Consider the following 14,094-nt stretch of genomic DNA (forward strand, 5'->3'; position numbering starts at 1 on the left):
GTTGAAGCTACACCAGGGCTGGTGTTTCAGCAGGACAATGATCCTAAGCACTCTTTAAAATCTGTCAACATCTCATGGTGTGCCACAGGCCAATGTGAACAGATGCTTTTTAAGAAAACAGGTACAGAGGAGGCCTGTCCACTGTGTGTGACCTCGTTTCTTACATTTCCTGAAGTCAGTGGTCGTCTGCTTGTTTTTGCAGACATTGAGAGAGAGGGCACGAACATCCTCTCTGTAAGTGGTCTCATCATTGTGAGAGATGAGACCCAAGATGGTGGCGTTGGAACTGTGCTTGGCCACCACAGCCATGGGTCATCGGGGTGTAGAGGAGAGGGCTGAGAACATGGCCTTGAGGAGCACTTGTGCATCAGTGTGGAGGAGGAGAAGCTGCCCATTAGTTGATTTCTTATCATCAGACTTTTATGACTTTCACACGTAATAGTTCCAGAATTCATTATTTACACTTATCAAACCTGTTGATCTACTGATTGATCAGCCTTCTTGTATGTTTCCCTGACGTTTGTCTGCCTGGAACCACAGGCCTAATCTGAGCACTCAGTTCCTGTATGATCAGGAACAGGAGCCGTGGTAACTGGTGCTGTGGCTTCTTTGCAGGCTCGCATGTTAGCATGTTAGCTTCTTCACTCACTGAAGTGTTTCTCTGAGCAGATTGAAATAAAATTCATTTTTATTGTTTTGTACCAAAAGATGTGTTTAAAATCACATTTTACCTTTAATTGGACTCATTCCATTAATAAATTAGAATCCTGACTTCCTGTCTATACGTTTTCATCCTGAAACTTTCTCCAGCCCCCTCTTGTCTGAGTAAAAGCTGAGTGTAAGCAGGACTTTCCGCAGCCATGACGTCCGGGACGTTCTGACATTTCCTGCGGTCCTCTGTGTATTCAGGAAGAGCTGCAGAAACAGCAGCAGCCTCACCAACACTCATTAGGCCCCGACAGTAAAGGTCGCTCACACACTCAGGGGCGGCTCGTTATCAAAGGGATTTATTAGAAGCGTCTTCTGAGAGAGTTTCCCATCATTAACATTCAAAGAATCGGCGCTCTGCTGTCTGAGGTGATTAACGCCATCATTTACTTTAAATGGATCTTTTAGTAAATAATAAACAAGTCGCAGTGTGTTCTGCAGAGAGCCGGTAATTAGATTAAAGGTCACCGACGTTAACGAGCTGGTTCGCAAACAAAAACTATTTCTCCATGGACCTGGAGGGGGGGGGCAGGCTCAGATCTCAGTTTGTTTTCTTTATGAATGTTTGTCTGATTATCATGAAAACTTTCCTCTGAACTTTACTCCACATCTGTGCTCACAGCATCTTCAGTCCTTGAGAAATAATCTCTGAGATTATTACATGTGACCAGTGAGATCCTGGGTTCCTGACCTGGTTTACATGGCTGTGCTGTTTTAGAGCCGGTTCACACAGCATCTGTTTAAAAGCTGATTCTGAGCTGGAACCAGCAGCAGTTCCTCAGTGATGAATCCCATTATAACCAATTAACCCATTCACATATAACATCACACCAACCAACCAACCAGTGAGGCCTGAGCCTGCAGTTTTGGTAAATTACACTTTAATGTTTGATCTTTTTATGTTTGAAGGATGTTATTGTGTCATTTTGTTCCATCACAAACCTCCCTCCTCCCTGCTGGATCTGGGGCCTGTGGTCAATCACATGTCAGTGAGGATGTGACAGATGTTTTCCACAGATTGATCAATAACAAAGAATGAAAATGAACTCTGGCCGGGATTAGATTATATTTCGAGTTCTAATTGTTTATGTGGCGATAAGACTCTGTGTCTGTTTACAGAGCAGACACATCAGGACGTATTAGTAATAAAAGTTTTTGCAGCTTTATTTGCAAACTTTTAATCAAACTTTGTCCTTGATGTTTGTTCAGAGGAAGGATCTTCTTGTACAAACAGGTCTGACATCAGACTCCATGGAGGAAACGTGTTGAAGGTCACTGTGAGTAATGAAGCTGTGTAGGAGCAGTAAGTGATCCCCGTGGAGCTGCTCTTTAAACCTGCAGGGATTGTTCCTCCTTTAAAAAACAAACTTTCATTAAAGTGCAGCTTCATGTAATAAAGTTCTCACCAGCACGTGTCAGACGAGGAAAAGTTAGGTTGACGTCACCGCTGATCACTCACAAAGATAAAAAAATAAATAACGTCTTTAAAGTTCCACATTGAAACTTCTCTGCACATGTCTCAGTCTTTTTGGCTGATATTTTATTTTACAGATATGTCTGCCAGATAAAATGTATTGATTTATTAGGTTCATTTTAATATTATTTTATTTTATTTCCTGTGGTTAGCACCTCACAGCAAGAAGGCTCCTGGTTCCTTTATGTGTGGAGTTTTTATTTTTTATTTTAGATACTTTAATGATCCCAGAGAGAAATTGTTTAAGGCTGCTGCCAAGTCATACAGTGACCAGCAAGGCACACCACACCAGTGAGTACACTGCGGGTAAAAGTGTCTTGCCCAAGGACACACAACAATGACTAGGGAGGAGTTGGGATTGAACCACCAACCAGTCCCATGTGACCCTGTAGCACACCAGGTCGTTATTGTAAGATGGATGGATGGATTATTTCCTTTTACACGCCTCTTGTGTTGTTAAATGGCCTGACAGCCAGCAGTCAGTCCTCACTTCCTGTTTTTGCTCTTGTGGATGCATCCTCCTGGCTGCCCTGCAGAAACATGTTGTTTCTGCTGGATGATGCTGATCATTTGTCAGGATGTGTGTGTAAATCACCTGTTTCAGACTGATGGAATATTAACAAAGGAAACCTCAGTGTGTGCCTGCTGGTTCTGACCACGTATGGCAGGGGTCACCAGACTTTTCTCTCTGTGGGCCACATTATCATTATTATTGTGGGGCCGGGCCGGTTCAGCTATGTAACATAGAATTGTATGACACAGACCAAAATGACCACCAGCAGGCCTCATTGTGTAATAGAGATACTAGCCTGGCACAGCCATCCACACTACTATCAACGCTTGATTCCTGAGTCCTGACACATATTTGTGGTTTGCAGTTGTTGAGTCTTCACACTTTATTTTAATTTGAAACACCACAGATATTAACATTAATAAGCTGTCAAAGTAAGAAACATCTGCCTAGTTGAGGTGATTAATAACAAAGGTAAGTGAAAAGTGATCAGTTCTAGGTAGGCCTGTTGTTGGCCCGCAGGCCGTAGTTTGGTGACCCCTGACCTAGGGCCCTGCTGTGTGTTTGGTTGGTGCCTCAGATCAGCTCTTCTGATGGAGCAGCCTTCGTGTTGTCTTCTTATCGGGGCCCGAGCACAGAAGGCCAAAAAAAAAAACCAAACAAATAATAATAGTATATTATATTATACTAATAAATGAGGCCTTAACCTGTTTAACCCAGTTTCCATGAATCACAGACTCGGACATGAGAAGTTGACTCCTTTATTGCCTTCTGTGCTGTAATACAGAGGTTCTTTAGAAAAATACAAAAATGTAATGCGATTAGAAAATATACAAAAACATACAGGCTCAAATATAAAGGGCTATAAAAAAAAGAGTCAGACGCTGTATACTTCCATAGCTGAGGCGGCCATATTGCTTTACAAGCAGTGGAGTTTGTGTGGGCGGAGGAGCAGCTGACTGTACTGAATGTAAACACACTCTGATCCGTGAGCAGAGTGAAGAAGCGATCTGATGTCAGAAAGAAAGAAAGAAAGAAATCATGTGCTCTAATTCCTTTAATACCCTCATATTTTCCTCTCTGAACAGCAGACCACAGCCGCACTGAGAAGTGAAGCTTCCCTTTTTTTTTGTTTGGATTCCAGCCTCGGTCAGGCCTGAGGCCGAAGAGGTTTGATTTCAGACAGTTTAATATCAGGAGTGGTAATAACGCTTCATTTCTCTGAATCCTGCCCCCCACCCCCACCCCCCCTTGCTGGATGCTTTGGCCGATCTACTGTTGGTTAAAAAACAAAAAACAATCTGCTATAAATATCATCATATTCAACAAACCGTACAAAACAGATCAAGTATAAATACGGCACTAAGAGAAACAGACCAGCGGCGTTTAGCTACGAGAGTTTTCACAGAATGTTGGTGCTTCTAATATCTACAGTACACTGATTGAACACACCTGTAGCCCTCTGTGTGTGTGTGTGTGTGTCTGTGTGTGTACAGAAAAATTGGCACACAGATGTTGAGTGAAGTAGCCGAGTGTGAGCGTGAACGTGGAACTTTGGCAGTTTTACATCAAATGTTAAACATAATTATATCATTTACAACAATATCAGAAGTGATTCTATTCACACACTCCTGTGAGGATGAAGAGCGACGAAGGCTTTGAGTTTTTTTAATTGGGAGTTTCTAATTTCTTCTTTCTTTCTCCAGGATGTGCCCTCCTCCTCTTCCTCATTCTGCTCTGCTGACCGGATCACTTCTTGGACAGCAGCTGGTTCTCCAGCTGCTCCAGACGGGCGGTCATCCCAGCCAGTGGACGGTGGGTTAAGGAATAAAGTGTACAGGTATTTACTGCACGCAACAAAAAAACAGCCACGAAGGGATCAGACGAAGATGATGTGCTTGTGGGCCGAGGCTCCCACGGAGGACAAGACGTTTTTATTTTACTGGATGATCCAACAACAAAACCCCTCTGTGTCATGCAGCAGGTGAAGGACACTCACCTGATGTCCGTCCCTCGGGTGAAAGAACAAACCATGTTTTTCATATAAAGGATATGTTTCTGTGTGAGCTGCTCCAGGCTGCTCATGGTGGCCTGCTGGAACTCCACCAGACTCTCACAGGCACATGGGTCCTTCACCTCAATCTCCCCCTGACTCTCCTCTGCAGCGGGGAGAATTCACACATATAACACACATATACATATATATATATATATATATATATATATATATATATATATATATATATATATATATATATATATATATATATATATATATATATATATATATGTCTAAGCTTCACTGCACTTGTTAGAAACATGTCAGGAAATGTCCTCAGATATTAAAGTTATCAGGCCTCTCAATGTGGAGCACTTATGTTCTAGGTTATTATTATACCTCAGATTATTGGCATGATGTTGCGCTGTCCCCAGTGGACAAATCAAAAATAACATCTTTACATCAGTGAGCATGTGCAGACAGCTGCTTTTAAAGTGTGACACTGCCTACATGCTGCTTTAGCTTTGCTCCAGCACTACAAGGGTTAAAATTAACTATTTAGCTTAAAAATAGGATTAATAATGAGAAGAATGATCAATCAGTATATATGATGTAAGCATCTATTCTGTGTTGTACATCTCTGATATCATTGTGTGTTCCAAGGTTTTCATTAGTGTTTTTACTGTAAATCTGTTTGTTGCCAGCAGATGGAGACAAAGACCAACACATGACCCCCGCCTGCAGGCTGCAGTACCACACACAAGCAGCACACATCCAGGACTCCAGCAGGTGATCGTCACATGGTTTGAATTAAACTTCATGGTGAATAATCATAATGATATCATATAAAACTAGACCAGGTCAAACTAATCAATAATGTTTCAATAAGTGCTGATGATTCCTGTTGCCGTGGGCTGTACCTGGACACACGTTGAGTTTGAGGTTCTCAGCGATGGTGCTGATGGCGCTGAAGTCAGTGGTGTAGTAGAAGTGTTTCTCCACAGGCTCAGATGCGATCTCACGCAGCTCGTCCTCCACAGCTTTTCCCACGCCCACGGCGTACATGGTGATCCCTGCACACACACACACAGACACACACAGCTCACACACAGGGGTCCAGGACTCAGGCCACAGGGGCTGCCCGGGCTGAGCGGGGTCTCACCGGCTTCTTTGGCCTTCTTGGCGAACTCGGTGATGTCGTCCTGAGAGCGTCCGTCGGTGAAGACCAGTCCCACCCGGGGGATGTTGCGGCTGGCAGGACGAGCGCCTTCTGCCTCAGAGAAGCTGTTCTCCAGCATGTGCTTCAGGGCCAGACCTGTCATGGTGCCTTTCTCCATGTAGTCCACCTGAACAAGAAACAGTGATGAAGATGAGCAGGGCCCTCTTCATCCAGCGCTCTGCAGGTTTCGACTGTTTTTAAGATCGTTACCTTCATGACTGCAGCTTTGATCTCGTCAGCAGTGTGGTACATGTTCAGAGAGAACTCCGTTCTGACCCGGCTGGAGTACTGAACCAGGCCCACCCTGGTACCATGAGCAGACACGTCCAGAGAGTCCACTACCTGGACCACAGGATGAGGTGAGACTTTACTCGTCTGATACTCGTGTTTTTCTTCATGTATTAATACAGAATGTCTTTAAAACGTTACAGATGTGTGTGAAAACCTCCCTCACCTGGTTAACAAACTTCTTGACGAGCTCAAAGTTCTGCGGCCGGACGCTCTTGGAGCCGTCGATCAGCAGCACCAGATCAATGTTGGCAGACTTACAGGCTGAAGAGGAGGCAGGAGAGGAAGGTCAGCCTCAGCAGACATATGTGGTGATAAATACTAAACAACACACACACTACAAACCTGATCTCCACCTGAAAGAGCAACAGAAATGTTGGATTCCTTTATTAATACTCATAAAAGACATTTGTGTTCATCATGTAGGAAATATTTCCAGCAGAATCCGTTGCATGAACCTCTGAGTCTGCAGGTGGACGTATCGGTTTTCTGCTAAATATTCAGGTTGTCATGACAACATCACGGCTGTCTCTTGCAGCCGGATGAGAGCTGGATGTTTAACGGATGATCAATGAGGCTTCCTGCTCTGCCACAAAGGTTCTGTGTGAACGTTACTGGCAGCCACCTCGGAGAAAATGCACCAGAAGTTCTTCATCTTCGTCCAGGCAGCTTCTGCCAGACAGAACCGAGCTGCTTTAAACATCAGAATCAGAATCCGTTTTTATTTCATTTCCTGACATGTAACCCTCGCCTCTGCTCTGACCTCAGCTCAGCTGATGGTTTTCGCATCAGCGAGGCTCAGCTGCTCGCACCGTGTTCTGTCCAGGTGTCTCACTGAGACTCCTGATTCAGAGCTCCACTCTGAGGTTTCTGAGCTCATCTCATGTCAGAAACTGTTTCTGTGCTGATGTGTCAGATAAGCAGTGATAATCCTGGCTGTGTGTTCCTGCCTCAGCAGAACACCGACACCTCCGTTTGGTCCTGCAGGATCCTGAGGATCAGGATTTCAGGATCCTTCTGCTTCACCATGCATCACTACAGGGAGTTGGACTTATATGTCAGTAGGACTGAGTTTGTGACCTGATTTATTCTACAGAATTATCTGAAAACAACAGTTTGTTTTCAAGAGAAGGCTCGTCAGCTGATTTGATGATCCATCTGTCAGTCACTGTCTTAAAATAACTTCAACCAATCAGATAAACGAGTCGCTGAGGATCTTTGAAAGCTGGTCGGATCCACATGGCTTCTAACAGTCACTGCTGCTACTCAGTAGACTAAGCCTGCGAAGGGGCGGGGCGGAGGAGAAGACCATGTGACACAGGTACAGGAAGCTCAGTGACTGTGTGTGTTTTTGTGTCAGGTTGTGGACTTACTGCCGCAGCTCTTGCCGTCCTCCTGCAGCAGCTGTCCCTCAGGACAGACACAGTAGTAGGATCCTGGAGTGCTCACACACTGGTGCTCACAGCCGTGCTCCACTGTGTTACACAGGTCCATGTCTGCAGACACACAGCCAACCAACACACGTTACTACACAACATCTGCACACACTCACACTCAGGAGAGGAGCTCAGACTTTAGGAGGCGTTCAGTGATGAGGAGAAGCATCAGACATTTCTGTGGCGTTCACTGACTTGTGCAGGTCTTCTTGTCTTTGTTGAGTTTGAATCCTTTGTTGCAGTCGCAGGTGAAGACGCCGGGCGCGCTGACACAGATCTGCTCGCAGTCATGCTTTCCCTCAGCACACAGGTCAATCGCTGAGTGACACACACACACATGCAGAGTTATTTGTAGTTGTCGTCACAGTGAAAGTTGTTTGTGTGTGTGTATTCTGTGCTGCATGTCAGGAGGCGCAGAGCGTCACATGATGTCTGTGTGATGATGTCATGCATATCACTTCTGTGTGCTTTGTGTGGTGTGTGTCTGTCCGTTGGTGTGTGTAGACCTCTGTATGTGTGTGAGGGCCTGACTAACGTGTGCAGGTCTTCTTGTCCTCGTTCAGTGTGTATCCTTGGTTGCAGTCGCAGGTGAAGACGCCGGGCGCGCTGACACAGATTTGTTCGCAGTCATGTTTCCCCTCAGCGCACAGGTCAATGGCTGCATAACACACACACACACACACACACACAGGGAGTTAAAGTGTGTGTGTGTGTTTCGGGACACATTATCAACACCTAAACTGAGATAAAACCTGGTGTGTGTAATGCAGGTGTCCTCAGTGGACACAGTGGTGTTTAAACAGCACAGGATGCTGCTGTGGTATTTGGGTTAAATGGACAATTACACGCTGTATTACTCCGGCTTTGAAGAGTCGTTTGGCTTCAGGGAAGCTGCAACGCAGTGTTAGAGGCTGTAAATTGTCGTCATTTCACAGTTTTCTGTCAACAAACCCCTGAACTGCAGGTGTTGCTGTGTGACTGACATCTGTATGTGTGTGTTAGTGTTGCACTCTAACATGCAGCACGTCTCATTTTTAGCTGTCTGTGTTTTTTTTTTCTCAGCTCTACATACCCTGGCACGTCTTGCCGTCGTCCAGCAGCCTGTATCCTTCGTTACAGCGGCAGTGATAGCCGTTAAGCACGCTCACACACTCGTGATCACAACTGTGGTTTCCAAAGGAACAGTAGTCGATCACTGAGGGGAGGAAAGCAGCGAGGCCGTAAGCAGCAGAGCAGCAGCAGCAGCAGCAGCAGCAGCAGCAGCAGCAGCATGGGTGGGAGTTCATGAATGTTCACCTCACAGTTTGTCACCTTTATGGAACAAATCTCTTTACATGGCTCTGCTCAGCAGGAATTTTAATTGTATTCACATGTTGAAAGCAGATCAGCTTCCATTTCAATGTGTCAAACTGCAGATGGAGCAGCACCAACCCACGCTCAGCTCCATCAAGCAGCAGAATCCATTTCAGCTGAACATCACATGAATCCACCCAGCAACACGTCAGACACCAGAGGTTAATCTGAGGCGTGTAACAGTTACTATGTGTGTGTGTGTGTGTGTGTGTGTGAGAGAGACTAACTGGAGCAGGTCTTCTTGTCCTCGTTCAGTGTGTATCCTTTGTTGCAGTCGCAGGTGAAGACGCCGGGCGCGCTGACACAGATCTGCTCACAGTCATGCTTCCCCTCAGCACACAGGTCAATGGCTGCAAAACACACACACACACACACACACACACTCCAGCTCTCTAAACTTGAAAATGTTCAAATAAAAATCTTTTCTTTCAAAATAATTGACTTTTAAAATGAGAGGACATGGCGTCACATCTGGCCTGCGCGTTGTGATCATCATCGACACTATCCTTACTGCTGTGATTAGGGCAGCTGTGTGTCACCTGTGCAGGTCTTGCCGTCGTCGTTCAGCGTGTATCCAGGCAGACAGAGGCAGTGGTAGGAGCCCGGCGAGCTCTCACAGATGTGCTCACAGCCGTGGTCCGACTCCAGACACAGATCCACACCTACAGATCAGACCACAACACACTCAGCAGCAAGAACACAATCATCACCCGAGAGACACAAACTGCATGTTACATCCCCCATTAATGTCTTCATTTATTCCTGTTTATCATATTATTTTATGCTGCGTGTGTCTGTCTGTCGGTTCCGCCTCCCTCTGACAGGAGCCAGGACTTTTAGAGCTGCCGTCATGTCTAGGATAAAAGCAGCATGAGGAAATATTTTGCACTTAAGGGATTTGTGGAGGCTGTTATGGGAAGGTATTATGTTCTGTGGGGTGAGATGGGTACGGACATTTTTTTAGGTGTTCACAGTGTTTTTAATTACATGAAGGATCCACCGTTGCCTCTGGATGCATGAAAATTCAATCCCACAGACTTGGCTGCAGTTTTAACCCGCCTTATGTTAATGTGACTTCAAATAAGAGTAATCCATCAGCGGCACGGAATCTGAGGCTTCAGATGGGGATTATATAAAAATGTCAAATCCATAAAGGTGAGCCTGAAGGTGAGGTTTAAGTTTTCACATTCCAGGAACATATTCAGTTTTTTCTCACATTAAAAAATGACCTCAGGCCTGGAAGTCAAACGTTCGTGGACGGCGTCTTTTAAACATCCTGATTGATAAATGTCTCTTTGTTGTCTCACCGCAGAGCTTGTCCTGGAACTGCAGTCCAAACTGGTGAATGAGGTCAAAGGACTCCACCAGGAAGACGTGGTCCTCGAAGGGCGGGGAGGCCATGGCCCTCAGTGATGCCATATCAGCTCGGGCCACCCCCACAGCGTAGATCTCGATGCCTTTCTCTCTGGCCTCGGCCGCCACCTCCGCCACGCGGTCCTGAGGGCGGCCGTCTGTTACGATTACAGCCACGTTGGGCACCTAAAGGGGGAGGAAGGTCTCAGATCAGAGCTCAGGTCCAGTCCAGAGACAGGGACTGTTCCTGGCTCTGCAGAGGGTCAGCAGTACCTTCGGTCTGTCTCCCGCCTCAGCAGTGAACGCCTCGTTCATCACGTATCTGATGGCGAGCCCGGTCATGGTGCCCTGAGCGAGCGGGATGATCTGATTGATGCCTTTCACCATGCTCTCCAGGTTTCTGTGGGCCTTCAGGGAGAACTCACTGCGGACCTGAGGACGAAGCAGGAAAACGGTGACACAGAGACAGAGGACTGTATCCAGGTCTTCAGGCCGCTCTGAAGGAAAGCAGGAACCCTGATGCTGTGGCCCCACAGTACCTGACTGGAGTACTGAACCACTCCCACTCTGGTGGTGTCGGGTCCGATGTCCAGCGTGTTCAGGATGTCGATCATGAACTTCCTCATGGTCTCAAACTCGTGTGGCCTGACGCTGCGGGAGCTGTCAATCAGGAAGACCAGATCCACCGGGCCGGACTTACACTTCTGGTCGCTACCTTGGAGACAGAATCAGAGTGGAGTCAGTGATACAGATAATTCTACATTCAGTCCACACATGTACAAACACAAACATCAACATCCTGACTTCATGCGTGGGTTTTCAGCCTTGCTGCAAAACTGTGAGGATGTGTGTGTCTGTGTGTGTGTCTGTGTGTGTGTCTGTGTGTGTGTGAGTGAGTGAGTGTGTGTGTGTGTGTGTCTGTGTGTGTGTGTGTCTGTGTGTGTGTGTCTGTGTGTGTGTATGCGAGTCTGTATGTGTGTGTGAGTCTGTGTGTGTATGTGAGTGTGTGTGTCTGTGTGTGTGTGTCTGTGTGTGTGTGTCTGTGTGTGAGTCTGTGTGTGTGAGTCTGTGTGTGTGTATGTGAGTCTGTGTGAGTGTGTGTGTCTGTGTGTGTGTGAGTGTGTCTGTGTGTGTGTCTGTGTGTGTGAGTGTGTGTGTGTGTGTCTGTGTGTGTGTGTGTCTGTGTGTGAGTGTGTGTGTCTGTGTGAGTGTGTGTGTCTGTGTGTGTGTGTGTGAGTGTGTGTGTGTGTGTGTGTGTGTGTGTGTGAGTGTCTGTGTGTGAGTGTGTGTCTGTGTGTGTGTGTGTGTGTGTGTGTGTGTCTGTGTGTGTCTGTGAGTGTGTGTGTCTGTGTGTGTGTGTGTGTGTGTGTGTGTGTGTGTGTGTGTGTGAGTGTGTGTCTGTGTGTGTGTCTGTGTGTGTGTGTGTGTGTGTGTGTCTGTGTGTGTGTGTGTGTGTGTCTGTCTGTGTGAGTGTGTGTGTCTGTGTGTGTGTGTGTGTGTGAGTGTGAGTGTGTGTCTGTGTGTGTGTCTGTGTGTGTCTGTGTGTGTGTGTGTGTGTGTGTGTGTCTGTGTCTGTGTGTGTGTGTGAGTGTCATGGCAGCTGCGGAGGCCTTCCTCTCACACCAGTATAACTTTCACAATATTTACCACCTGAGCGTCCTCCTCCGTGACATCGCTGCCACAGGTCCACCTGTTTTTGTCCTTAATGCTGTAACATCATCCTGCTTCAAAAACACTGCGGGCATGAATGAGCTATGAGGCGAGCCTGTGTGAGGCGCTGCTGTGTGGAGACGTTTGATTTAATGCAGCCTCATGCTGAGCTTTGAGTGGGAGTCAGTGTTCAGACAGGAGCTCAGCCTGCGTCTATAAATGTGTCCACTTCATCGCCTGGTCATGTAAATCCTGTCAGATGTAACTAAACCTACAAATGTACACATCTGCTGTGTCTGAACAGTTCTGTTTTACCCTCTGTGGGACATCAGGACAGTTTAAAACCTCCTGCGTCCTTCTGCTTTTATCTTCCTCAGGTATTTCCTGCAGACTGACCTGCTTTCGGCCTGGCGTTGGCGAGGACAGCCAGGGTCAGCAGAATGAAGCCGCACAGCGCTCTGAGCTGTCTCATCTTCATCCTGATGATACCGATCTACTGTAGCAGACGATCGCTTGCAGCTGGACTGGAACAGGATCAAACTGTGAAGAGAGGAGGCGGCTGGTGAGTCAGACAGCAGAACTCTGTGGCTGATTGCGGCTCAGAAAATGAGAGCAGATTATGTGGTTCATATACAGAGTCAAAGCCTGGTCTGGGTTTATTCACAAATCTGAGAATCAGGATCCAGTGACAGTTAGAGGAGCAGCCACATGATGGATGTGTTATTGTTCTGATATCAAAACAATGGAGGCAGAAACCAGGAAGCCATGCGATGATGTCACAGAACCACAAAGTCAGCAGCTGGAGGACGTTAGACTGGACAAACAAAAAGAAGTCCAAACAACCCCGACCGCAGTGTTGCCCCAAGCTGTAATTCTATCGGCTCTGTGCTTTGTTTGTTCGAGGGAAAAGTAAAGTTATCCACAAAGTTAACACAAAAACATCAAACGTACAACGACCGACTTACAAAGACACCATTCCTCCAGTGTCCACTAGAGGCTGGCACCAGAAGTGAGTAATGTAAAATGTCCAACTCCACTAATCTATATGAAGTAATGATATCGTCACAGTTGTGGCTGGTTTGACTGACAGATGGGTCCCGTCACTGGTTGCTAGCTGAACTCCCCCCCCCCCCCCCCTTATGATCCAGGCTTGGAGACAATGTTGATTGTAAAAGGAAACTTTGTAAATAAAGCTGGTGTTCAGTGGTGAAGATTTGGGTGCCATTAAGTGTTGTTCAAGGAGGATCATCCTTCTGGAGGTTCATCCTTCTGGAGGTTCATCCTTCTGGAGGATTGTTCTTCTGGAGGATCGTTCTTCTGGAGGTTCAGCCTTCTGGAGGATCGTCCTTCTGGAGGATCATCCTTCTGGAGGATCGTCCTTCTGGAGGATCATCCTTCTGGAGGATCTTCCTTCTGGAGGATCGTCCTTCTGGAGGATCGTCCTTCTGGAGGATCGTCCTTCTGGAGGTTCAGCCTTCTGGAGGATCGTCCTTCTGGAGGATCGTCCTTCTGGAGGATCGTCCTTCTGGAGGATCGAGGATCGTCCTTCTGGAGGATCGTCCTTCTGGAGGTTCAGCCTTCTGGAGGATCGTCCTTCTGGAGGATCATCCTTCTGGAGGATCATCCTTCTGGAGGATCGTCCTTCTGGAGGTTCAGCTTTCTGGAGGATCGTCCTTCTGGAGGTTCATCCCTTGTCAGCGTTGGCTCCGTGTTTTCCACATTAAAGTGTGAATTGTTGTGTTTTGTGTGCGTGCCGCTCGACCTGCTGCTCATCAGAGTGATTAGAGAGTGTAGAAATACCAGCTCTGAGTGTGCGTACAGTGATAATGATGAGTGTGTGTGTGTGTGTGTGTGGGACATTCCAGTTCGGCCCCGTCGTAAAACACTCAGCTGCAAACACCTGGATCAGGTGCACAGCAGTTCCTGCTAATGGAAGGCTGTGGATAAACACACACAGTCGCTAGTGTGTGTGTGTGTGTGTGTGCGTGCAGACTGTCAGCTCACATAATGATAATGTCTGGAAGTGTTTCTGTTCGGGGCGCTCGGTCGATTTAAGCAGGCAGCGTGCCGGCCACCTCTCCTCTGAGGTCCACACAGAGCGGT

General features: G+C 46.8%; 1 protein-coding gene across 5 annotated transcripts; it reads right to left on the bottom strand.

The window, feature by feature from the left end:
- Nucleotides 1-3,604: 3,604 nt before the first annotated feature.
- matn4 (matrilin 4) lies at nucleotides 3,605-12,512 on the bottom strand. Of its 5 annotated transcripts, none has more exons than XM_028429074.1 (16): nucleotides 12,388-12,512; nucleotides 10,881-11,056; nucleotides 10,615-10,773; nucleotides 10,296-10,527; nucleotides 9,528-9,650; nucleotides 9,216-9,338; nucleotides 8,708-8,830; nucleotides 8,171-8,293; nucleotides 7,831-7,953; nucleotides 7,573-7,695; nucleotides 6,366-6,463; nucleotides 6,122-6,253; nucleotides 5,855-6,038; nucleotides 5,613-5,765; nucleotides 4,748-4,852; nucleotides 3,605-4,501 (listed from the first exon to the last, which is right to left on the bottom strand). In XM_028429074.1, exons 1-16 carry the CDS (start codon nucleotides 12,467-12,469, stop codon nucleotides 4,443-4,445), a joined length of 2,118 nt encoding a protein of 705 aa, XP_028284875.1. In that variant the 5' UTR covers nucleotides 12,470-12,512; the 3' UTR covers nucleotides 3,605-4,442. The 5 variants fall into 5 exon arrangements, with proteins under 5 accessions (XP_028284875.1, XP_028284878.1, XP_028284877.1 ...); XM_028429077.1 differs by lacking the exon at nucleotides 12,388-12,512 and adding an exon at nucleotides 11,146-11,295; XM_028429076.1 differs by lacking the exon at nucleotides 12,388-12,512 and adding an exon at nucleotides 11,132-11,295.
- Between the last annotated feature and the right edge of the window lie 1,582 nt (nucleotides 12,513-14,094).

The sequence above is a fragment of the Parambassis ranga genome, chromosome 18 (assembly GCF_900634625.1).
Source record: "Parambassis ranga chromosome 18, fParRan2.1, whole genome shotgun sequence".
In the NCBI taxonomy this organism is placed as follows: domain Eukaryota; kingdom Metazoa; phylum Chordata; class Actinopteri; family Ambassidae; genus Parambassis; species Parambassis ranga.